Below are 24,769 nucleotides of genomic sequence, written 5' to 3'. Positions count from 1 at the left end.
CACAGGGAAATGGAAAGAATTATAATTTGCTGGTTATGTAATCACTTTAAGACACAGCTATAATGACATTAAGCATTAAGGGAAGTAAATTATTAGCGTGAACCTGAAAACTATGCAAATTTGGTATGAACATACTTCTACTGACTAGTAGAATAAAGTTAACATGTTATTTAATGCAGATATTCGGTTTTCTGTCATTATTATTGTCGGGACCTGCATGTTCCTTTGAGCAATGTTTGTATGCTGTATTGTTCGCTAAAAACTTCAAAATCTATTTATTAAAAAGAGAATCGAAAGAAAAAACACTCTTACCACAGAAACAGAATAAAAATAAAATGAATAGAAGCCAATAAATAAAATTCTATGTCCCCACAAAGGTGCCATGTTGGAAAATAAAACAAACACATACTACAAAAAACAACTCAGAAAATAAAGCTGTGGCTCTTAATATGTCTATTGTGGGATTAGGATACTGATGGTCTGTCCTCGGGACTAGCTATCAATATAGATTGATGGAGAAATGACCCCAGTAAACCCCCCCCCCCCCCCCCCAATCAGCTGTTTGAAGGAGTTGCAGCGTTTGTGCCTCTTCTATATTCACCTGTACGTCGCTCGGTGCAGCAGCAGCGGTGCAGGGTAGTTGCAGCTTCCACTCATTCACTTAAAGTGGAGGAAGCTATAAATATTGTGCAGGTAAATACTTGCACGAGTTCCACAGACCCTTCTAACAGTTGATTGGAAGGTGCTGGGAGTGGGAGTCACACCACCATCTATCTGATATTAATAGCCTCTTGTCAAAGAAAGACCATAAGTATCCTGATTCCAGCATACCCCTTTAAAAGAGAACCTTTCAGCACCAAAATGGACCATAAAACGCCAGCAGTACCTTAAAGCTGTTGCCATCAGGTTTCTAACGATGTTCTTGTGTAAGATGTCCGAGGCGCATGATCACTTTAAAAAACATTTTATTCCCCTGAGGTCATATGCAAATAAGTTTCTTGGAAGTCAGTTCTTTCAGGTGCAATTCCATCCTGAGATTTTTGCGCATGAGCCGTATGATCTTGCTTCCAGCGCCTGCGTATTGATCCCTGCTGTAGTGTACTTGGTTCAGCGAGTCAACACACAGGCGCTCCTGATCCTGTGACTGTCTTCAGAGTGTTCTCTGAAGCGCTTACCCACATAAGTCTGCATTGATTCACTAGAGAATCTGAAAGAATCCAAATAACCATCAATAAAATGCGAAGGGGAGGGAAGGGGGAGCGATGTACTTGACTTCAAGCGTGAAAGCCGCTGCCCCCTTGACTTCAAGAACTCATTTGCATACGACATGTGGGAGAAAAAAAATTGTTTTACAACGATCATGCGCCGCGGACATCTTAAACAAGAACATTAGAAGCCTGATGTTAACAGCTTTAAGGTACTGCTGGCGGTTTATGATCCAATTTGATGCTGACAGGTTCCTTTTAAGGACCTAGAGTGTTTGTTAAGGGGTTAATAGCTACAACTCCTTTAATATTTCTTAACATATATAAACCTGTGAACATGTGATTAGAGGAAATAATAATCAACATATTAACACAATACAATGCAAATATCTGAATTTAAAAGTGTATCAACAGAAATTATGTCTACTCACTACTTCCTCCATGGTTGCTTAATGCTTCATCTTCAAAAATATCAAAACTTTCCTGGCGGGTCTGGGATGTCATCTCTGACTTCATTATCTCAGTGGGCACCCGAAGGACTGTAAGATTGTACTGAAGTGAATGGCTTAAATCATAACTGTAACTGAAGATGGTGAATAAAAGAAAAGAGAAAAAAAGTCATTTTATTTATTTTTAAGGAAAAAATAAATAAAAAATCAAGCCAACAGGACAAGTCAATATTTGGATAGCTTTTAAATGCCAGGGATTTATCTACACGACACAAAGACTCAACAAAATGTTATTAATCTCATAGCTCTGGTAATTGCTACATGGCTAGAATTACGTTGCAAAAAACACAGTTCACTGCTTTAGGCCTCGTTCACATCAACGATTCTCTTTAGGTTCTCCGGCTCCGTTGATGAGGAGGAGAACGGAAAGGACGGAATTTGCAGATAACAGAGACCTAACTGAGCGTAACGGAGCCTAAAGACCCCATAGACTATAAACGGATCGGTTCGGTGTCCGAGCAAAATATGATTTTTGAGTGGAGACGAAAGTCCTGCGTTCACGGGGAGAAGCAGCAGCGACGGTGCGGGGATCAGGAGCGGCGAGCCAGGAAAGTATATTCAATGTGAGGGGCCCAGGCATATGGGGGCATTTAATAGTCTTCAATCCAGCAAGTGTTCTGGAATTATGGCCGGAGAACAAACCGCCGGCCAAATACCATAAAAGGGACAGAAAAGAAGACACCCTGATGCATATTGAACGAATTCCATTCAGAATGCATTAGGACAAAACTGAGCCACGGAACAGGTAAGTGTAGTTCTCTTCAAAGGTACCGCTGGGCAGAGGGGCAATGGAAGGCACATGGAAGCCATTGTTTTTTTGCAGATGAAAAATTGGGCATGGTGATGTGAATAAGTTCTTACACTTTTCTTTGTCAAAGATGATGCGTTGGCAGGATATTTACAGTACATAGCAATTATTTTAGACATTTTGGCATTCGTGCCATGTAAATGATGAATGAGATAATACAAGCTGAAGTTGCTTTTCTCTCAGATTTGCTATCTGCTCTGTAACGGGAGCATACAGTGAAAGTTATGATTGCACATAATGGATGTCTTGTCAGTATAAGCAATGATTCCACTCTCTGCAGTAGAGGAAAAAACTTTGTACATAGCTGTACCTGAAGTAGAAATTGCTAGACAGGTCCACATTCTGGAATATTCTTAAATATCTAAAATAGAACAAAACCAATGAGTAATTCTAATAATAATTAGTAGTATTAGACTACATAAAGAGCTCCACATACATTAGATTATTGGCAGGATTGGACATTTTATATGGCCAGTTTAATAGAAAATTCTATACAGAGGGCAGTGATGTGAAAATCTGTTTAAAGGAAAACTGTAATTTTTTTTTATTTGTTAGTTTATTAGAGCTAGGCATGTATACCTGAGTTAGTCTGTCAATGATTGCCAAAAGATCTGTAATTACCTTATAAGAGCTTTTATTAATGTCTCCTGTCCCTTTCCACTGCTCCCTTAAAAGACCGTTGCTATGGCTTGTCTGTCTCCGGCTAGGAAGACGGAGGGGCGGTCCTTCACACTGCATGCCTGCATTAGGCTTCAGAGTGAGGAGGCGTGTCTCTCAGTAATCCAATCTGATTGGCTGGCAGGAAGCTGGTGGCTACAGCAAGTGTGTATGTGAAGTAAGGGAAAGCAGAACTGGCAGAGGAGCCATCTTGAGAAGGTCCTCATATTGTAAATGTTTAAAGGGCTTCTGTCACCCCAATAAACCGAGTGTAGATGTGACGTCATCGGCGCAGGCACATTGAGGCTGGAGAGGCCGAGCAAGCGGCCGCCTCTCAGTGCGCCTGCGCCGATTGAAGACAGGTACGGCGCAGGCGCGATATTTTGAATTCAAACAGGGCCAGCAGAGGACGATCCCGTTCCCTGGCTCTGTCAATCAACATGCGGTGGGGGCGTCTTTAGGATCGGAGAACGCGGCTGCTACCAGCAAGTAGCCGCCCTGTTAGTCTTCTATTGAATGGCAACTTCTAATGTCATAAGTTTCCATTCAATAGCAAAAGGGCGCTCAAAACAGGGAAACAATAGGGTGAATAATGTAAACTGGGATTGGTGGGCACTGTTGGAGAGCGCAGGCTGAATATTTGTATAAAAAAGGGGAGGCAGTACCAATTCTTTCAGTCTTTTTACAGGCTGAGATGCTATGTGAGCTGTACCCTCAGAACTCAGGTAAGCTAAAACGGCGCCCTTCAAATAATTTGTTTATGGCCCTATCCCACACACATAAAATTGTAGCCTCACTGTATCCCTCCTGCACTCCACAACCTGGTACACTACCTTGCTGTTCATGCTTTCAGAATACACTACCCAATGTTTAGCTTATATGACAGCCTTCCAAATTTTTCTATCCCCTACCTATAGTTACCTTACTGTTTTTGCTGCGGTTTCAACATAAATGACATCATTGTATTGCCATTGATGCATTCTACCTACCTTTTAGTTGTCTTTTAAGCTTCCATGTGGCTTGAAACACCTGGTGGCCTACCTGCCAAACTTCTTCCTTCCTGGCACTTGCTCTGACAGTGTCTTTTTGCGCCTGATGTAATCTCTCCGCCAACCAAGCATCTTCCTGTCCCTGCTGGTGCCTCCCAGATCACAAGGAGCCTTACGGCTTCAAAAGGCTCATTTCCACTCACAAAGGTCTTCAATGTCACCTGTTTTACTGTATGCCCTTCTGGCCACCAAAATCCTCACCAAACACCAGGTACCTTGCTGCCACTATAAATAACTCCAACTCCAATAACTCCTATGACGGAACTCAATACCGGAAAAACTTTACCGCTAGTGTGAAAGTACCCTTACTGTCGGGGATAGGGATGTGGAAAAGCTAGGAGCAAATTATGTGAGTGTAGCAAATCCTGCATTACTGAGGTCACAGAGGTCTGGGCTAGGTGGAAGAGACAGAGCATTCGAGAGGCGATGTCACCTGTGAGTCACTGAATGCCACTGTTTATTCTGACTTTGTCATATCTGTAATGAAACCACTTGTGTGAGAATATAGCAATTAGTTAAGTGGATTATTAGTTTAGGGATACTATTTGACATGCACTACACCACAGGCAGCCTGCCATATATTTAAATTAGTCAAGTAAGAAACTTGTTAAAATGTTGAATTCCACCTTGGATGTGTAATATATTTATTTAACATAATAATGTATTTACTGCAATACCACCATTAAAAATTATTAGAAACAAATTGTTGCCATTTGTTACCTGGCTTCATCAGGGTGAGTGACTCGTACTGAATCATTTGGAATGTACAACATACTCGTATCCTCTATTTTGTATATTGCATGACCTCCAATGTCAGCCATTTTTCTTCTCTTAGTAATTAGCACAATGTAATACCCTTCCAAAAACTGGACAAATCCTGTAAGAAAATAAGAATTTTAGAATTGTGCTGAATTTTATTGAATTACGGTACTTTTAGGGCTCATGCACACGACCGTTGTGTGGGTGCACATCCGAGACGCATTCTTTGCGGCTCAGATGAGGACCCATTCACTTCAATGGGGGCCACAAAAGATGCACAGTGTGCTGTCCACATCCATTGCTCCTTTCTGTGGCCCCGCAAAAAGATTAGAACATGTCCTATTCTTGCCCATTCTGCGGACAAGAATAGGCATTTCTATAATAGGACGTCTGTTGCGCAAACTGCAAAATGCACATGGCCTGCATTCGTGTTTTGCGGACCAAATGCTTATAAGTCTCAATTTTTTCTTACCAGCATGCAACAGCCTTTTACTCTGACATGCAAGTGGTGTTCAAGGGAGTCTGTCGGTTTATTTTTACAACTCAAACTGCTTGAATAGTAGTTCAAAAACACAGTTCATAAATGGAACCCTTGTCTGCGGCTAAGATGTTGAAAAAACTAACTTTGAATTGATATGCTAATTCATTTATTTATAATTTATTGTATGCACTAGCGCATATACAAACTACATGCAGATGTTATACTTGTTCGGATTCGAACCTAGGACCCCAGCGCTGCAAGGCACCAGTGCTAACCACTGAGTCACCGTGCTGCCCGATGAGCATGAAAAGTGCCCAGGGGCATTTTCTATTGCTGTCAGTGCCCAGGCCCCTTGGTGTTACTTGTCAATAACTACTCATCTGTCTTTCTGTAAGCCAACCCAGTGTCCTGCTTAAAGGGGTTGTCTAACCAAGCAGGTTTGAGCCATCCTCAGTCCTTCCAGTGTGCCTTTTCATGCGGGATGTGGGTGTTTGAAAGACAAGTTTAATCATCCAATGAGGAGCAGGCCCTGAATCATGTAACCCCCACCCCCCTATGTACGTGCATGCTCCCGACAAGGCATCCTTCCAGCCTGTACAGTATAGCTTGCTTGGCGGATTGGAAAGGATTGTGACACCTCCTTACACATTTTACTGTGCCCTGGCTGCTCCACAATGTCCTCTCTGTGCTGGCAGGCGAGATGCACTAAATCCACTGTGCCCCGGCTGCTCAGCTATTTCAGTCTGCACCCATAGGAATGAATGGGGAGTGCGCTCCCCATACATTTGCATAGGGCTGACAGAAATAGCCAAGCGGACTGCTCAGCTATTTCTGTTTAACCTACACAAGTGACTGGAGGGCGGCCCTCTTTTACTGCTGGCTCCGAAGCATTTGGGAGCTAGTGAGCATGTGCAGGTAGTGATGCGTTCTCAGTCTCGACAGATTACAAAGAAGAAGTGGCACAGCGCCTGCGCGGCCACCGATGTTAGTATTAGAGTGGTGGCCGGTTCCCCTTGGAAACAAGCTAAAATAATTTGCAAAAATTGTTATTGTTACATTAAACACTAATTGTTTTGGTGAGAAAACCCCTTTAAATCATTGTCTCTGCTATTGAAATCCCACACCTACACACCTCACTGCCAGGCCCGGGCATGTGTGGTAGAAAACCGACTGTGAGCTGCTGCATCAATGATCAGACTGCGCATGCGCAGTTTGCTGGAATGAAATAGGATAACCAAAAGAAGGGATTGCACAGCGCATGCCTCGGCTCGGCGGTATTTCAGGAGCAGAGACACTGGGCTGGCTTACAGAAAGACAGGAGATTATTACACAACAAGGTCTGCTACTAATGTGGTCATACAAGACCGGAATACTTATTAAACAAAACAACAACCCAGAGAGTATGTATAATTCCGTACAAATATATATATTTTATTAATGGTTAAAAAAGTGTACAAAACACTATCATAATAAATAGTACACGTTTCCGATGTTTAAATATGGAATCTGTGACGTCCAGTAACCTATGCAATCAATCCACATTAGTCATGATCAATGTATAGGGGGAAACACAATCGGCCTGACCATATTATCAGCAGGGTATGTAATTTCCTACTACTTACAATTGCGTACGTGTCCCTTTACCTAAAACATGTAATATAAAGTGACTAGTGCACGATAAAAGACAGAGTGTGGAGTAAGTTACTACCTGTGTGGTTGCGGCATGGACGAAAGGTGCTGCTCCTCGACGTGCGTTTCGTCGTCAATTACTTCCTCAGGAGATAGGAGAGGAGTTACTAACAAGTAACTCCGAGGGTCCTGGGTACTTGCGAGTGCATTAGCATATGGCTTCAAAGTTCTTGTTTTTAGCATTATAGACGCAGACGAGGAAAACATAGGTACCATTTGTGTACTGTGTACATGAACTACAATGTGATTCACGCAGTGTCAGTTGGAGAATTAGCTGACAGACTCCCTTTCAAATTTACCATTAAAGGGAATCTGTCACTAGCATATTAGCAAAAAAAAATTTTTATGAATCCATGTGTAATAAATTACCTCATTTCCATATGTCTTGTTCTTTTTATTCTGGGTCTGGTCATTTCTTCAAAAAAACGCTTTTTATGATATGCAAATGAAGCTGTAAGGAGCCCAGAGGGGCGTTATTCTTTGTCCACAGTGCCCAGGAACGCCCCTCTGAAGTGCCGTGCCAGCCTAAATTTGAAAACTAAGAACTCCTCCAAGATCGCCTATATCGCCTCCCAGAGTATTGTAATGCATTGCCTGTTAGTGTATGACAGATCTACTTCTGGTTTTGTCTCACAAATCCTGATGGAAATCACAGTCCAAACACAGACTGTGTGAATAAGGCCATACAATGAGATCTGCTTTAAGAAGATATTGATGTAACACAGCCTAAGGGTTGATTCACACATCCACAAAATGGGTCCGCATCCGTTCCGCAATTTTGCGGAACAGGTACGGACCCATTCATTTTCAATAAGGCCGGAATGTGCTGTCCGCATCCGTGGATCCACACTTCCGCTCCGCAAAAAAATAGAACATGTCCTATTCTTGTCCGCAATTGTGGAAATGAAAAGGCATTTTCTACGATTGTGCCAGTGATGTGCAGTCACTGTGCAGGAACACACATTGCCAGTGTCCGTGTTTTGCGGATCCGCAAAACACATACGGATGTGTGAATGGACCCTAAGTGACCCAGCCTAACTTAACAATGACTTTGAATGCTAAGGAATAGCGGAACAAAAACATGCAAAAAGGTAAATACACTGGAAAGGAATCCAAATGAGCCAAAAACAAATTCCATTTCCAAATGTCCTCTTTATAGCGTTCAATAATTAGAAAACACTGGGACACTACAGTGATTAAAGGGCTTCCATGATATGTTTGTGTGATTTTACAATGCCACTATGTATAAAGGTAAGAGGCAGGCTTGTTTTTTGCTAGTATGCAATAGTTAGAACATAAATGCAGCCTCTTATGTGTTACTCATCAGGGCTGCACTAAAGTACCTGACTCATACCTTCAATAACCAGGAGAGATCTCATTTCCAGCTCACGTGTACGCTCCAAAGGAAGCCCACGAGTGGAGGAAATTTATGAAAACATCCCCCTGCTGAGAAAGACCCTGTCGCGTGTAAGGCACGCTTTTATTCATGCTCCATTTTAGCCACTTGTTAGTATCCACATGTATCTTTTGGCGCAGTGATGAGAGGTGTGTTACACTATTTTCATCAGCTCATCACAGTCGTCTGCTTAATCTTACATTAACTAGCCCTACATCAAAAGTTCTCTGTATTATCTAAATCTCCTTCAGTTAATTATTTCATGAAATCCTTCATTTCAAAGAGTTTGTCTTAGTGTTTTGGTTTGTTTTCATTTCAATCCAATTGTTTTGGATTCAAGCATACATAAAAAAAAAAAATGCAGATAACAGGAGCAACAAAATAAATAAATAAAATAAAATAATAATGCTGTTTTAGGAACAGAAATGTCATCCCTTGCTGCTGCAGTTTTCCTCATTTACCCAGACCTTTCTCTACAAAGGCGGCCCCAAAGTGAACGAAGGCGCCGCACGCATGTGCAGCTGCCTTCCATTTATCTCTATGGGATATCCGAAAATAGAGCCAGTAGTCCCAAAGAAGTGAAAGCAGCAGAGGCTGCACTTGTGCAGTGCGCTCTCCATTCATTGCTATGAGTCTAGGTCATGAACTATCTGAGTCTGAACTTATTTAGGGTTTGAGTCTAGGGTCTGAATTATAACTGCGCGTATGTGTGCATGGTATGGCAGGATTATGTAGGCCTTGTATTGTATTATTATTTGTATATCCTATCAAAAAAAAAAAAAGGGTAGCTGACTTAAAGAGGTTCTCCGGGACTTTACCTAAATTCTCTCTTTCAGCTAACCTGTGGAAGAAATAACACTTCAGCAGTACTCACCCTTCCGTCATGCCTCCAATTACGCAATCTCAGCTGCAATTACGTGAATGCCCTCGTCCCTGGGGGCTCTTCCGCTGAGGTCCTGTGTCCTCCTGCTCAGTTGGGGCAGTCACGTAAAGACAGCTGAGATCATGGAATCAGTGGTACAATGGCAGGGCAAGTACTGTTAAAACGCTCTTCCTTCCATAAGTTAGCTAAAAGACAGAATTTACGTAAAGCCCTGGAGCACCCCTTTAATGCATGCTCCAGTTACTACATGTTTTGCATTCTGTCATGAAGTTTAAATCTGCTTCCCAGAGTCAGCAAAGCCTTCTAGCATTACAAGGTTGTTCATTGTCCGTGCTGTGTCTCTTGGAAGCACATTTCAATTTCAGGTGCCAGTCCCAAGCATGTAATAACTGGACAAATGCAGTCTCAGTGCCTAAAGCAGCAATGAGCTAAAAATGTGTTCCTGTCTATAAAGAGGTGAAATCAGGCGTAACCAGCCAGAACACTAAACTCCATGTCAAAATGAAAATTCAAGTTTGTCCTGAACCCAGTATAAAATTAAAATAAGGGCAAAAAAAAAAATTGAAATGGTATAGTGAACACAGCCATCACAGATATTATCATTACAATACGTAAGGTGAAATAATAGAGTAGCAAGCTTACCCACAATACCAAAAGCTGACACAGCTCGAGATAATCCTGATGATCCTTTCTGTCCTATTTTTGTACGGTTTCCAAGGTCAAGGCGACCAAGAAGCTCTCGTACCTCTTGTTGGGTATATACATGCTGAATAAGAAAATTGTTTGAAAAAGTTAAATATTCTTAAAATAATGTGATGGGATGAAACACAATACTACATTTAACAGACATGCTCAAGTGTTCATCATAGCCAATCTGCCTCCTCCAGGTCTCTAATTTATAAGTTATTAGGTAAATGCCATAAGATGAAGCAAAAAGTGAAGACAAAACTTATGTCTACAACATGAACTCCAATACAGAATCCAAAACAGTATTTCAATAAGTTAAGTGGAGAATGAAATGTATTCATCCATGTTCACAGAAGCCGCATTTAAAGTTGTTATCCACTGCAGACACAGGTATATGGCAACAAAACAATGCAGTTTAAAAGTTCCTGATTGGAAAGTTGTGAAATGCTTATGTAACGGTTGTGTATATAGAGTTATTCAAGTGCAAGGTCACACATCCTCATTATTACTTAGATTAGATTAATAAAAACACTTGTGCAAAGAAAGGAATAGTCTCACTAAAGACATTTCCTAGTTTCATTAGGCTAGGTCATCAATGACCAAAGCAAGGGGACCTGACGCTGTGACCCCTTCTAATCACAAGAAGTAGTGACAGTGGCAATCCCTGTTGTCACTTTGGCTTCTGGAAGCACCACTCAGCGTATTGTAGTCACAGGAGATCACATAACAGGAGCTCACTTTCCAAGGACAGTTCCTACATTGTCCTAGCATACACCAACTGATTGGACAATGATTGCATATTGAAAAAATGGCTACATATTCAGTGGTGAAGAAGTCTGGCACAACTGGTATATTTTTAAATAAAAGTATCTTTTCTCAGAGAGCAAAGTTTTAAAGAAATTGTATTATATATTAGAGATTTACAAGGATTGTGAAGAGATTAACCACTTCAACACCCCTACCTGAAACACCCTTAAAGAGGACCTTTCACCAGAATTAAACTTCTAAAGTAACTATACAGGCATGTAGAGCGGCACCCAGGGACCCCCCTGCACTTACTAGTATACCTGGGCGCTGCTCCGTTCTCCGGTAATTGCCTCCGGTATCTTTACAGTTAGGCTCCACTCAGGGGAACCTGCCGTCGGCTCATTCTCCCATGCTGTAGCGCTGGCCAATCACAGCGCTCAGTTCATAGCCTGAGAGAGAGCTGAGCGCTGTGATTGGCCAGCGCTGCAGCATGGGAGAAGGAGGCGCCGACAGGTTCCCCTGGGGGGAGCCTAACTGTAAAGATACCGGAGGCAATAACGGGAGAACGGAGCGGCGCCCAGGTATACCAGTAAGTGCAGGGGGATCCCTGGGCGCCGCTCTACATGCCTGTATAGTTACTTTAGAAGTTTAATTCTGGTGAAAGGTCCTCTTTAATGACCAGGCCACTTTTTACACTTCTGCACTACACTACTTTCACAGTTTATTACTCGGTCATGCAACTTACCACCCAAATTAATTTTACCTCCTTTTCTTCTCACTAATAGAGCTTTCATTTGGTGGTATTTCATTGCTGCTGACATTTGTACTTTTTTTTGTTATTAATCGAAATTTAACATTTTTCACTTTCAGTTGTAAAATTTTGCAAAAAAAACGACATCCATGTATAAATTTTTCGCTAAATTTACTGTTCTACATGTCTTTGATAAAAAAAAATGTTTGGGTAAAAAAAAAAAAAATGGTTTGGGTAAAAGTTATAGCGTTTACAAACTATGGTACAAAAATGTGAATTAAAGCTTTTTGAAGCAGCTCTGACTTTCTGAGCACCTGGCTCCACCCTCTCCACCCTCCCCTCCTTGGATTTTGGAGGGAGGAGCATTCCAACTCCTTTAAATTGTGGGGTCACACATAGCAAAGTGTTACGACTAAGGGTACCAACCCGAAACGCGTCAACGTTATGCTGTGAACGATGTGGCTTCGTCCGTTATTCATATGTGAAAAATAAAGAAGAGCTTTTAGAGGATCTCTATTGCCTCCGGGACCTTTCTTTTCAAGTTTCTGAGCACCTGTCATGTTTCCTGAGGTTCTACAATGCCCAGACAGTACACACACCCACAAATGACCCCATTTCGGAAAGTAGACCCCCTAAGGTATTCACTGATGGGAATAGTGAGTTCATAGAACTTTTTATTTTTTGTCACAAGTTAGCAGAAAATGAAGATTTTTTTGATTTTTTTTTCTTACAAAGTCTCATATTCCACTAACTTGTGACAAAAAATAAAAACTTCCATGAACTCACTATGCCCATCACAAAATACCTTGGAGTGTCTTCTTTCCAAAATGGGGTCACTTGTGGGGTAGTTATACTGCCCTGGCATTTTAGGGGCCCTAATGTGTGAGAAGTAGTTTGAAATCAAAATCTGTAGAAAATGACCGGTGAAATCCGAAAGGTGCTCTTTGGAATGTGTGCCCTTTGCCCACCTAGGCTGCAAAAAAGTGTCACATCTGGCATCGCCATACTCAGGAGAAGTTGGGGAATGTGTTTTGCGGTGTCATTTTACATATACCCATGCTGGGTGAGAGAAATATCTTGGCAAAAGACAACTTTTCCAAAAAAAAATTATACAAAGTTGGCATTTGACCAAGATATTTATCTCACCCAGCATGGGTATATGTAAAATGACACCCCAAAACACATTGCCCAACTTCTCCTGAGTACGGCGATACCACATGTGTGACACTTTTTTGCAGCCTAGATGCGCAAAGCGGCCCAAATTCCTTTTAGGAGGGCATTTTTAGACATTTGGATCCCAGACTTCTTCTCATGCTTTCGGACCCCTAAAATGCCAGGGCAGTATAAATATCCCACATGTGACCTCAGTTTGGAAAGAAGACACCCCAAGGTATTCAATGAGGGGCATAGTGAGTTCATAGAAAAAAAAATTGGGGCACAAGTTAGCCGAAAAAGATTTTTTTTTTTTTTATTATTTTTTTTCTCACAAAGTCTCCCTTTCCGCTAACTTGGGACAAAAATGTCAATCCTTCATGGACTCAATATGCCCCTCACGGAATACCTTGGGGTGTGTTCTTTCCGAAATGGGGTCACATGTGGGGTATTTATACTGCCCTGGCATTTTAGGGGCCCTAAAGCGTGAGACGAAGTCTGGAATATAAATGTCTAAAAATTTTTACGCATTTGGATTCCGTGAGGGGTATGGTGAGTTCATGTGAGATTTTATTTTTTGACACAAGTTAGTGGAATATGAGACTTTGTAAGAAAAATAAAATATCTATTTCCGCTAACTTGTGCCAAACAAAAATGTCTAAATGGAGCCTTACAGGGGGGTGATCAATGACAGGGGGGTGATCAGGGAATCTATATGGGTGATCACCCCCCTGTCATTGATCACCCCCCTGTAAGGCTCCATTCAGACGTCCGTATGTGTTTTGCGGATCCGATCCATGTATCCGTGGATCCGTAAAAATCATACGGACGTCTGAATGGAGCCTTACAGGGGGGGTGATCAATGACAGGGGGGTGATAAATGACAGGGGGGTGATCAGGGAGTCTATATGGGGTGATCAGGGGTTAATAAGGAGTTAATAAGTGACAGGGGGGTGTAGTGTAGTGGTGTTTGGTGCTACTTTACTGAGCTACCTGTGTCCTCTGGTGGTCGATCCAAGCAAAAGAGACCACCAGAGGACCAGGTAGCAGGTATATTAGACGCTCTTATCAAAACATCTCCAGCCTGATCGCCGCTGGCAGGCTGGAGATCCTGTCTCTTACCTTCCGATCCTGTGAACGAGCACACCTGTGTGCGCGTGTTCACAGGAAGTCTCGGCTTTCGCGAGATGACGCGTATATGCGTCACTCTGCGCAGAGCTGCCGCCTCTGGACCGCGATCCTGCGTTAGGCGGTCCGGAGGCGGTTAAAGGGGTAGACAAAGTTAATACAAGGCACTTACTAATGTATTGTGATTGTCCATATTGCCTCCTTTGCTGGCTGAATTCATTTTTCATTAAATTAAACACTGCTCAGATCTAGGGGTTATGACCACCCTGCAATCTAGGAGCAGTGGCAGCGCTTGCACACTATAGGAAAAAGTGCCCACCTGTGTGCACTCCCGTGGTCCCGATATTGTGTAAGCACAATCACCGCTGCTGGATTGCAGGGTGGTCACAACCCTTACATCTTGCCAGAACCAAGGGGCTTTTAAGCTATTTTATGGCCACATGATATTTTTACTTACAATTTTACAACGTTATTATCAGGAATTAAATGCATCACTGACTACAAGGTTTATGTTGTCTAGGGTGCGGTCTCTGTTTCCAACCATCTCAGCTGCCTTATCTGAATGAAGCCTGGTGCCTCCTTAACGTCAGAATAGTGTTACCAAGGTCATACCAAAAATTCCATCACATGTAGATAGAAGTAATTCTTCATCAAGCAGTCTACAGATGCGACACCTAATCTAATATATAAAAATGTATGTATGCGTGCGTGTGTATGTCCGCTAAAGGAATCCGCACCGTCGCATTTACAATCACGAAATTTGGCACACATGTACATCAGGTGACTGGAAAGGTTTTAGATCGGGTCCCAGCTCTCTAGCATGTACAGTTACTGAGATATTCCCAAAAAATGCATTAGCCAATAGAAGCCCATGACACTTACCAGCCAATAGAAGCTCACAGGCCCTTAGTCTCCACATACACAACGTTTTACACAAGGTTTCCATAACAACCTAGCCATTTTTCTTAACAGCTGTAGGTCAGCTTTAACCCCTTAATGACCAGGCCATTTTGCACCTTCGTGACCAGGCTTATTTTTTGAAAATCTGACATGCATCACTTTAAGTGGTAATAACTATGCAACACTTACTTATCCAAGCCATTTTGAGATTGTTTTCTTGTGACCCATTGTACTTCATGACCGTCACAAATTTGAGTCAATATATTTCATCTTTATTTATAAAAAAAAAAACATTTACCCAAAATTTTGAAAAATTAGCAATTTTCAAAATTTTTATTTCTCTGCTTTTAAAACAGAAAGTGATACCTCAAAATATTTATGAATTACTTAACATTCCCCATATGTCTACTTTATGTTGTTATCATTTTGTAAATGTCCTTTTATTTTTTTAGGACATTAAAAGGCTTAGAATTTTAGAAGCAATTCTTAAAATTTTTAAGAAAATTTCCAAAACCCACTTTTTTAAAGGACCAGTTCAGGTCTGAAGTCACTTTGTGAGGCTTACATAGTAAAAACCACCCATAAATGACAGCATTGTAGAAACTAAACCCCTCAAGTTACTCAACACTGATTTTACAAACATTCTTTAGCATTTAGGTATTCCACAAGAATTAAAGGAAAATTGAGATGAAATTTCACTTTTTTGGCAGATTTTCCATTTTAATCCATTTTTTTCTTTAACACATCGAGGGTTAACAGCCAAACAAAACTCAATATTTATTACTCCGATTCTGCGGTTTACAGAAACATAACATGTGGTGGTAAACTGCTGTATAGGCACATGGCAGGGCGCAGAAGAAAAGGAGAGCCGTATGGTGTTTGGAAGGCAGATTTTGCTGGACTGTTTTTTTAGACACCATGTCCCATTTGAAGCCCCCCAGATGCACCGTACAGTAGACACAATCAAAAAGTGACCACATTTTGGAAACTGCGGGATAAAGTGACAGTTTTATTGGTACTATTTTGGGGTACTTATGATTTTTATTGCCCTATATTGTGTTTTCTTTGTGGCAAGGTAAACATATCATGGCAAGCATGGATGTCTGTGTAAGGCAACCAGTTGCTATGGTAAGCAACTAGGATGGTGCCAAAGCAGAGCAGAGGCCCAATGGGAGAGGGGAATGAGAGAGCTCCCTACCTCTGTTATGATCAATCGGGACGCTGCCACAGCAGCATATCGCCTAATAGGGGAGGAAAAGAGCTTCCTCCATCTTAACACCTTCTATACAGCGGTCCCTATAAACTGCAGCATGGATGGGGTTAAACGACAGACATTAGTGCCAGCACCGATGTCTGCCGTCACAGTAGATTGTCAGCTGAATATCGACTACTGCTCAGCCGTCCTAAAGCATTGTGGGTGGGCGGGGAGGGTCAGCCCCTTCATTATTACCTGGTCGCTTGGCCATCCTGAAGGGGGGGGGGGGGGGAAATCGAGGCACAGTAAACACAGCAGTGCAGCCCCGATCTCAACACTCACTGATCAGTCCAGTCCCACTAAGCCACGCCCCAAACCGGTTAAGCCATGACCCTTCTACTATGCAGCCGCTGGGGGTTGAAAAAAAAATGAAGGAAAAAATAAACTTCTGTCAGCTGCAAGGGTGGGAGGGAGGGCGACTTTCTTCCTGCAGCTCACGCTCAGACAGCACAGTGCTGCTGTCAGAGTGAGCTGTTCAAAAGGACATCCCCGTTTCTGTCAAGGCCCTGCGCCAGACGGTGGATAGGGAGTCTGAAAGCTGGACTGTCTGGCCTAAAACCGGACCTCTGGCCACCCTAGGGGCAGGCTGCTGTGGAAGTCACAGTTAAGGGGACGGTTAGCTATGGAGGTCGGTGTTAAGGGGTGGGGTGCTGAAGAGGTCACTATTAAGGGAGCGTGGTGTTGTGGAGGTCATTGTTACAGGGGCGGGCGCTGTGGAGGTCTCTGTTAAGGGGGCAGGGAAGGGTGGAGGTCACAGTTAAGGCGATGGTCCACTATTGAGGTCAGTGTTAAGGGGCCGGGTGCTGTAGAGGTCACTGTTAAGGGTGAGGGGTGTTGTGGAGGTCAAATTATAAGGGAACGGAGCTGTGGATGTTACTGTTTGGGGGGCAGGCCGCTGTGGAAGTCAATGTTAAAGGGGCGGGCACTGTGGAGGTCACTGTTAAGAAAGGAGGGGACTGTGGAGGCCACTATTAAAGGGGAAGTGGGGAACTGTGAGGGCACTGCTAAGGCAGTGGGGTACTGTGAGGTGACTGTGTAGGGAGCGGGGTACTGTGAGGTCACTGATGGGGCAGTTGCTGTGGTGGTCTCTGTTAAGGGGCAGGGAATGGTGGAGGTCACAGTTAAGGGGACTGTAACCTATGGTCAGTGTTAAGGGGTGGGTTCTATAGAGGTCACTGTTAAGGGGGCGGACCCCTGTAGACGTCACTGTCAAGGGTGGGGTGCTGTAGAACTTACTGTTAGAGGGGCAGACTGCTGTGAAGGTCAAAGTTAAGGGGATGGGCTGCTGTGGATGTCTCATTTTAAGGAGACTGGGCACTTTAGGGGGGGGGGGGGGTCAGTGTTAAGGGATGCAGGCTGTGGAGGTCACCGTTATAATGTATACTGCCGATATCTTAACGATGCACACAAACCTTAAATGAAATAGATAAAATATACCCGAGCGGGGTCCTTCAATTTGTGTAATATAATATTGGCAATGGATTATTTTCCTCATAATCAAATATTTAATCCTGCATGTTTTTTTTTTTTTTTTTCAACTTTATTTTGAATTCTCATTACTTACAAATACAAACCGGATTCCCAAAAAGTTGGGACACTAAACAAATTGTGAATAAAAACTGAATGCAATGATGTGGAGATGGCAAATGTCAATATTTTATTTGTAATAGAACGTAGATGACAGATCAAACGTTTAATCCGAGTAAATGTATCATTTTAAAGGAAAAATACGTTGATTCAAAATTTCACGGTGTCGACAAATCCCAAAAAAGTTGGGACAAGTAGCAATAAGAGGCTGGAAAAAGTAAATTTGAGCATAACGAAGAGCTGGAAGACCAATTAACACTAATTAGGTCAATTGGCAACAGAGTGGCAGTGTCTCTCAGAAGCCAAGATGGGTAGAGGATCACCAATTCCCACAATGTTGCGCAGAAAGATAGTGGAGCAATATCAGAAAGGTGCTACCCAGCAAAAATTGCAAAGACTTTGCATCTATCATCATCAACTGTGCATAACATCATCTGAAGATTCTGAGAATCTGGAACAATCACTGTGCGTAAGGGTCAAGGCCGTAAAACCATACTGGATGCCCGTGATCTCCGGGCCCTTAAACGACACTGCACCACAAACAGGAATGCTACTGTAAAGGAAATCACAGAATGGGCTCAGGAATACTTCCAGAAACCATTGTCTAAGCAAGATCCACAAGCTCAGGCGTTTTCACTGGGCCAGGGATCATTTAAAATGGAGTGTGGCAAAATGGAAGACTGTTCTGTGGTCAGACGAGTCACGATTCGAAGTTGTTTTTGGAAATCTTGGACGCCATGTCATCCGGACCAAAGAGGAGAAGGACAACCCAAGTTGTTATCAACGCTCAGTTCAGAAGCCTGCATCTCTGATGGTATGGGGTTGCATGAGTGCATGTGGCATGGGCAGCTTGCATGTCTGGAAAGGCACCATCAATGCAGAAAAATATATTCAGGTTCTAGAACAACATATGCTCCCATCCAGACGTCATCTCTTTCAGGGAAGACCCTGCATTTTTCAACAAGATAATGCCAGACCACATTCTGCATCAATCACAACATCATGGCTGCGTAGGAGAAGGATCCGGGTACTGAAATGACCAGTCTGCAGTCCAGATCTTTCACCTATAGAGAACATTTGGCGCATCATAAAGAGGAAGGTGCAACAAAGAAGGCCCAAGACGATTGAACAGTTAGAGGCCTGTATTAGACAAGAATGGGAGAGCATTCCTATTTCTAAACTTGAGAAACTGGTCTCCTCGGTCCCCAGACGTCTGTTGAGTGTTGTAAGAAGAAGGGGAGATGCCACACAGTGGTGAAAATGGCCTTGTCCCAACTTTTTGGGGATTTGTTGACACCATGAAATTCTGATTCAACATATTTTTCCCTTAAAATGGTACATTTTCTCAGTTTAAACTTTTGTTCCATGATTTATGTTCTATTCTGAATAAAATATTAGAAGTTGGCACCTCCACATCATTGCATTCAGTTTTTATTCACGATTTGTATAGTGTCCCAACTTTTTTGGAATCCGGTTTGTATCAAAACAATACAGAAATCTAAGAGAAAAGTGGCAAAAATACCAACAATGTCATGGGCACTATATAAAGACACTCTTATACATACTGCAATTACATATACTTCATATATATATCTATATATCTCTATCTATCTATCTCTATATCTATATCTATATACAGTCATGTGAAAAAATTAGGACACCCTTTGAAAGCATGTGTTTTTTTGTAACATTTTTAATAAAAGGTTATTTCATCTCCGTTTCAACAATACAGAGAGATTAAAGTAATCCAACTAAACAAAGAAAATTGAAGAAAAGTCTTTTCAAGATCTTCTGTAAATGTCATTCTACAAAAATGCCTATTCTAACTGAGGAAAAAGATAGGACACCCTCACATGTATTCCCTCTTAAATTGGCTCAGATCTCACACAGGTATATCACACCAGGTGCACATAATTAGTAGATCGTTACTCTGCATGTTGAATGAGGCTTGCCCTATTTAAACCTCAGACATTTAGTTTGGTGTGCTCCTGACTGTTGAAGTGAGAGTGAGCACCATGGTGAGAGCAAAAGAGCTGTCAGAGGACTTCAGAAAAAAGATTGTAGCAGCCTATGAGTCTGGGAAGGGATTTAAAAAGATCTCAAAAGATTTTGAAATCAGCCATTCCACTGTCCGGAAGATAGTCTACAAGTGGAGGGCTTTCAAAACAACTGCCAACATGCCCAGGACTGGTCGCCCCAGCAAGTTCACCCCAAGAGCAGACCGCAAGATGCTAAAAGAGGTCTCCAAAAACCCTAAAGTGTCATCTCGAGAACTACAGCAGGCTCTGGCTACTGTTGATGTAGAAGTACATGCCTCTACAATCAGAAAGAGACTGTACAAGTTTAACTTGCATGGGAGGTGTGCAAGGAGGAAACCTTTGCTTTCCAAGAGAAACATCGAGGCCAGACTGACATTTGCCAGAGATAAAGTTGACAAAGACCAGGACTTCTGGAATAATGTTCTTTGGACAGATGAGTCCAAAATTGAATTATTTGGACACAACAGCAGAGGACATGTTTGGCGTAAACCAAACACAGCATTCCAAGAAAAGAACCTCATACCAACTGTGAAGCATGGAGGTGGAAGTGTCATGGTTTGGGGCTGCTTTGCTGCAGCAGGACCTGGTCAGCTCACCATCATAGAATCCACGATGAATTCTACTGTGTATCAGAAGGTGCTTGAAGAACATGTGAGACCATCAGTTAGAAAATTAAAGCTGAAGCGGAACTGGACCATGCAACATGACAATGACCCAAAACATACTAGTAAATCAACCAAAGATTGGCTGAAAAAGAAGAAATGGAGAGTCCTGGAATGGCCAAGTCAAAGTCCAGATTTGAATCCCATTGAGATGCTGTGGGGTGACTTGAAAAGGGCTGTACGTGCAAGAAACCCCTCAAACATCTCACAGCTGAAAAAGTTCTGCATTGAGGAGTGGGGTAAAATTTCCTCAGACCGATGTCGAAGACTGGTAGATGGCTACAAGAACCGTCTCACTGCAGTTATTTCAGCCAAAGGAGGTAACACTCGCTATTAGGGGCAAGGGTGTCCTATCTTTTTCCTCAGTTAGAATAGGCATTTTTGTAGAATGACATTTACAGAAGATCTTGAAAAGACTTTTCTTCAGTTTTCTTTGTTTAGTCGGATTACTTTAATCTCTCTGTATTGTTGAAACGGAGATGAAATAACCTTTTATTAAAAATGTTACAAAAAACCACATGCTTTCAAAGGGTGTCCTAATTTTTTCACATGACTGTATATCTCTCATGTTTCTAGTCACATGCTAAAAGCTGTGTATGGCAGCCTACAAACATAGCTGCGAAAAATAAACCCTATGGATTGCCAGGGAATGGGGGCACCACCTGTAGGTAGGAAGACTCATGGCAGGAGGGATGATGGTATTGGTGTTGGGCCTTCCCGCCGTGTCCGGGGTAGTGTTAGGAAGGTCTTTTCTAGTGTTGAGCTAGGAGGTCCAAGGAGACAATAGTTTGTGAAACTTGTCATGTGTATGCGATTCCCAACTGGAAAGCTCCTCCAATCTGAAAATTTCCTGCACTTTCCTTACCCATTCTCTTTAAGAGGGAGTGACAGTGCTTAGCCAGTGTAGAGGTATTAGTAGTTTGTCCATAATGAGAAGAGAGTGTAAGTGATGTTTGGAGACGGGACAGAAGTTGCCAGGTAAGTTGAGAAGCACCAGGGTGGGGGCGAGAGTGATGAAAGGGGTACATATCAGAATTTTTTCCAAAAAGTATTAAAGGACATTGCCACCATATATGCAGTGCAGAACGAAGTTCTGTAAAGCATCTCCAGCACTCCGCAGGTGGGTGTAATCTGTGCAAGACGTCAGGGTTTCTGTACCACCTAGTGATAAGCTTACAGGAATTTTCCTGTATACAAAAGGCACCTAGAGGTGCCATGTGAGCGTAATAAAATCCTGTTGACTTTTTTCCCATTGCAATATGTTTCGACGGAGCATTCTTCCCCAAAAGTTGCAGTGTAAAGCAGTCATAGCCATTGTTTCATACCATGAATATGACAAGGGATTAAAAGATCTCAGGTTCTAACCCCTAAGGGGGGGGGGGAGGAATAAATATTAAATAAAAAGTAAAAAAGAAAAACACACCAATATATTAAGTATAAATCACCCTCTTTCCCAATTTTACATATAAAAATATATAAACAATAAACAAACATTAGATATCGCCACGTCTGAAAAGTCCACAATATTTTTTTTTTAAATTTTTTCCTATGTTGTGAACGCCGTAACAGAGAAATATAAATTAAAAATAAAAACTGCGTGATTCACAATTTTTTTTTTGTCACATTGTCCCCCCAAAAAATAGCATAGGACTGTTCAATTATGAGCCGGACGTTCCATAAAATGCGGAATGCACACAGCTTTTTTAATGTTTTTTTTTTTTTTCGGGAGGTATGTAATGGTATCGAAATTGAATAAAAATTTGGGTATCGCAACAACCCTAATATGTGAAATTCGAGGTGTAGTATGTTTCCATTAAAATTGTGAAAATAATCTATGCACAGCCAAAAGAAAGCTATTAGGTAAAAATATAGGTAGAGTTTGGAGGATATACAGTATTTTAGGGGCTATAAATGTTTTGTAAATCACAGAAAAAATGCACCACACGGATATGCCACTGACTATACTGGCTAGTCATAAATGCAGATATTAAAAGCTGAGACTTTTGCCAATATATTCCTGTCAGGAAGATATCGGAGCCCCAAGCACCACGTCACGGTTCTCAGCATGGCAAGGGGTCCTACCACTACGCTACCTATGGTGTGAACAAGGTCTGAGGGTGATGTAATCCAGCTCACAGCCAGGCTTCCACACAACCGCCTAGCAGGACAACTAGTGCAATGTGAACAAAGCCAGACTGTAAGCCACACCCATATCAGACTATGTAATGGAGGCTACCAGGTGCAAAGAGTGTTTGAATGCCAGGTGAAGGCACATACACTACATATAAAACAAGACAAAAACACAGAAATATAGTGGCAAATCTGGGGGAGCTGCTCAACCCCTAACACTGTAGCGTGTTTTTCATTGGGGGAGCAGCCCCACCGCATGTGGACCGCAGCAAACGACTATCCCCAGCAAAAAATATTTTGCATACGGTGGAGGATGTCGGCGCGGTCCACATGCACCACAAAGGCATCCTACACAAAACGGAGCATTGTGCTGGGGCTCCGATATCTTCCTGACAGGTATATATTGGCAAAAGTCTCAGCTTTTAATATCTGCATTTATGACTAGCCAGTATAGTCAGTGGCATATCCGTGTGGTGCATTTTTTCTGTGATTTATGATTATATTTTCATCCGCACAATGCTCCGTTTTGTGTAGGATGCCTTTGTGGTGCATGTGGACCGCGCCGACATCCTCCACCGTATGCAAAATATTTTTTGCTGGGGATAGTCGTTTGCTGCGGTCCACATGCGGTGGGGCTGCTCCCCCAATGAAAAACACGCTACAGTGTTAGGGGTTGAGCAGCTCCCCCAGATTTGCCACTATATTTCTGTGTTTTTGTCTTGTTTTATATGTAGTGTATGTGCCTTCACCTGGCATTCAAACACTCTTTGCACCTGGTAGCCTCCATTACATAGTCTGATATGGGTGTGGCTTACAGTCTGGCTTTGTTCACATTGCACTAGTTGTCCTGCTAGGCGGTTGTGTGGAAGCCTGGCTGTGAGCTGGATTACATCACCCTCAGACCTTGTTCACACCATAGGTAGCGTAGTGGTAGGACCCCTTGCCATGCTGAGAACCGTGACGTGGTGCTTGGGGCTCCGATATCTTCCTGACAGGAATATATTGGCAAAAGTCTCAGCTTTTAATATCTGCATTTATGACTAGCCAGTATAGTCAGTGGCATATCCGTGTGGTGCATTTTTTCTGTGATTTAGGATTATATTTTCATCCGCACAATGCTCCGTTTTGTGTAGGATGCCTTTGTGGTGCATGTGGACCGCGCCGACATCCTCCACCGTATGCAAAATATTTTTTGCTGGGGATAGTCGTTTGCTGCGGTCCACATGCGGTGGGGCTGCTCCCCCAATGAAAAACACGCTACAGTGTTAGGGGTTGAGCAGCTCCCCCAGATTTGCCACTATATTTCTGTGTTTTTGGCTATAAATGTTTTGACAAGGTTTTTCCTGCCCATCCATGACATGAACGGGATGTCCAGGCTATGCAGCTGGGTCTTAATCTCAGATAGAAGAGGGGGGTAGTTTATTTGGAACAGTGGATCAAGATTTTTAGGGATATGAACCCCAAAGTATTTCAGCGAGGTCGATGTCCACTGAAAGGGAAAGGAGTTAGCAAGAGCTGAGATCTCCTCCCTAGGGATATTATGTACTACTATTTGATAAGTTAAATTTTAAAGTTAGATAGGTGGCCGAATTTGTCCAACAGGGAGATCAGCGCCAGAAAGGCCTTTGTGGGATCGGTTAGGAAAAGGAGCATGTCGTCTGCGAAAGCTGCGACCTGATGGGTAACCTTTTTGACTCTTAAAGGGGTTGTCCAGCTTCAGAGCTAAACCCAGACATACCCCATGAACTGCTCCAATGCTCTACTTTGCCCTGTGCTAAATCGTGCAGGGCAGAGGCATTTTCAGAAGTTCCAGGGAAGAAACGGGCTCACAATGGGGCTGCCAGGAAGCCAGGTGACGTCACCAGCACAGATGGGCGGGCTTTAGCGCTGTCCTAGCCAGTAAAATGGCTAAAGCACGGCCATTAGAGCCGGTGACGTCACCGAACACACTGCCGGGCGGAAGCCTCTCGCCCGGCAGTGTGTTACGGTAAACAAAAGAGCCCGTGCCCTGCACGATCTAGCGCAGGGCAAGGTAGGGCATCGGAGCATGAGATGCCTGGGTGAAAATATGGTAACAGGCGATGTTTCTCTATGAAAAACACAATAGGCGCACCATAGGGTAATATAGTCATACTAGAAAAGCTACAATTTCTAACGAGTAGACACATGACATCCCCGCCCACCTCTGTTCCTATAGAGACAAGAGCCACTCAGACTTCTGTACAGACATAGCAATAAAAAGCACACCCTAGAGTGGAGTTTCAATGAATGTCAATGGGCGGCGTGAGTTGCAAA

The 24,769-nt window shown here is 42.6% G+C and overlaps 1 protein-coding gene across 3 annotated transcripts in view; it reads right to left on the bottom strand.

Annotated features, from left to right (window-relative positions):
* Positions 1–24,769, bottom strand: part of FIG4 (FIG4 phosphoinositide 5-phosphatase) — a 450,714-nt gene that overhangs the window by 294,325 nt on the left and 131,620 nt on the right. For all 3 annotated transcript variants that reach the window (XM_044289561.1, XM_044289559.1, XM_044289560.1), the window contains exons 4-7: positions 10,079–10,202; positions 4,949–5,105; positions 2,833–2,883; positions 1,637–1,788 (exon numbers count right to left, since the gene is read on the bottom strand). In XM_044289561.1, coding sequence (XP_044145496.1) covers positions 1,637–1,788; positions 2,833–2,883; positions 4,949–5,105; positions 10,079–10,202 — 484 coding nt within the window. The remainder of the gene's footprint in view (positions 1–1,636; positions 1,789–2,832; positions 2,884–4,948; positions 5,106–10,078; positions 10,203–24,769) is intronic.

This window comes from Bufo gargarizans, chromosome 4 (genome assembly GCF_014858855.1).
Source record: "Bufo gargarizans isolate SCDJY-AF-19 chromosome 4, ASM1485885v1, whole genome shotgun sequence".
In the NCBI taxonomy this organism is placed as follows: Eukaryota; Metazoa; Chordata; class Amphibia; order Anura; family Bufonidae; genus Bufo; species Bufo gargarizans.
Note: the sequence above shows the minus strand (reverse complement) of the source record. Positions and strands in the feature narration are given on the sequence as shown.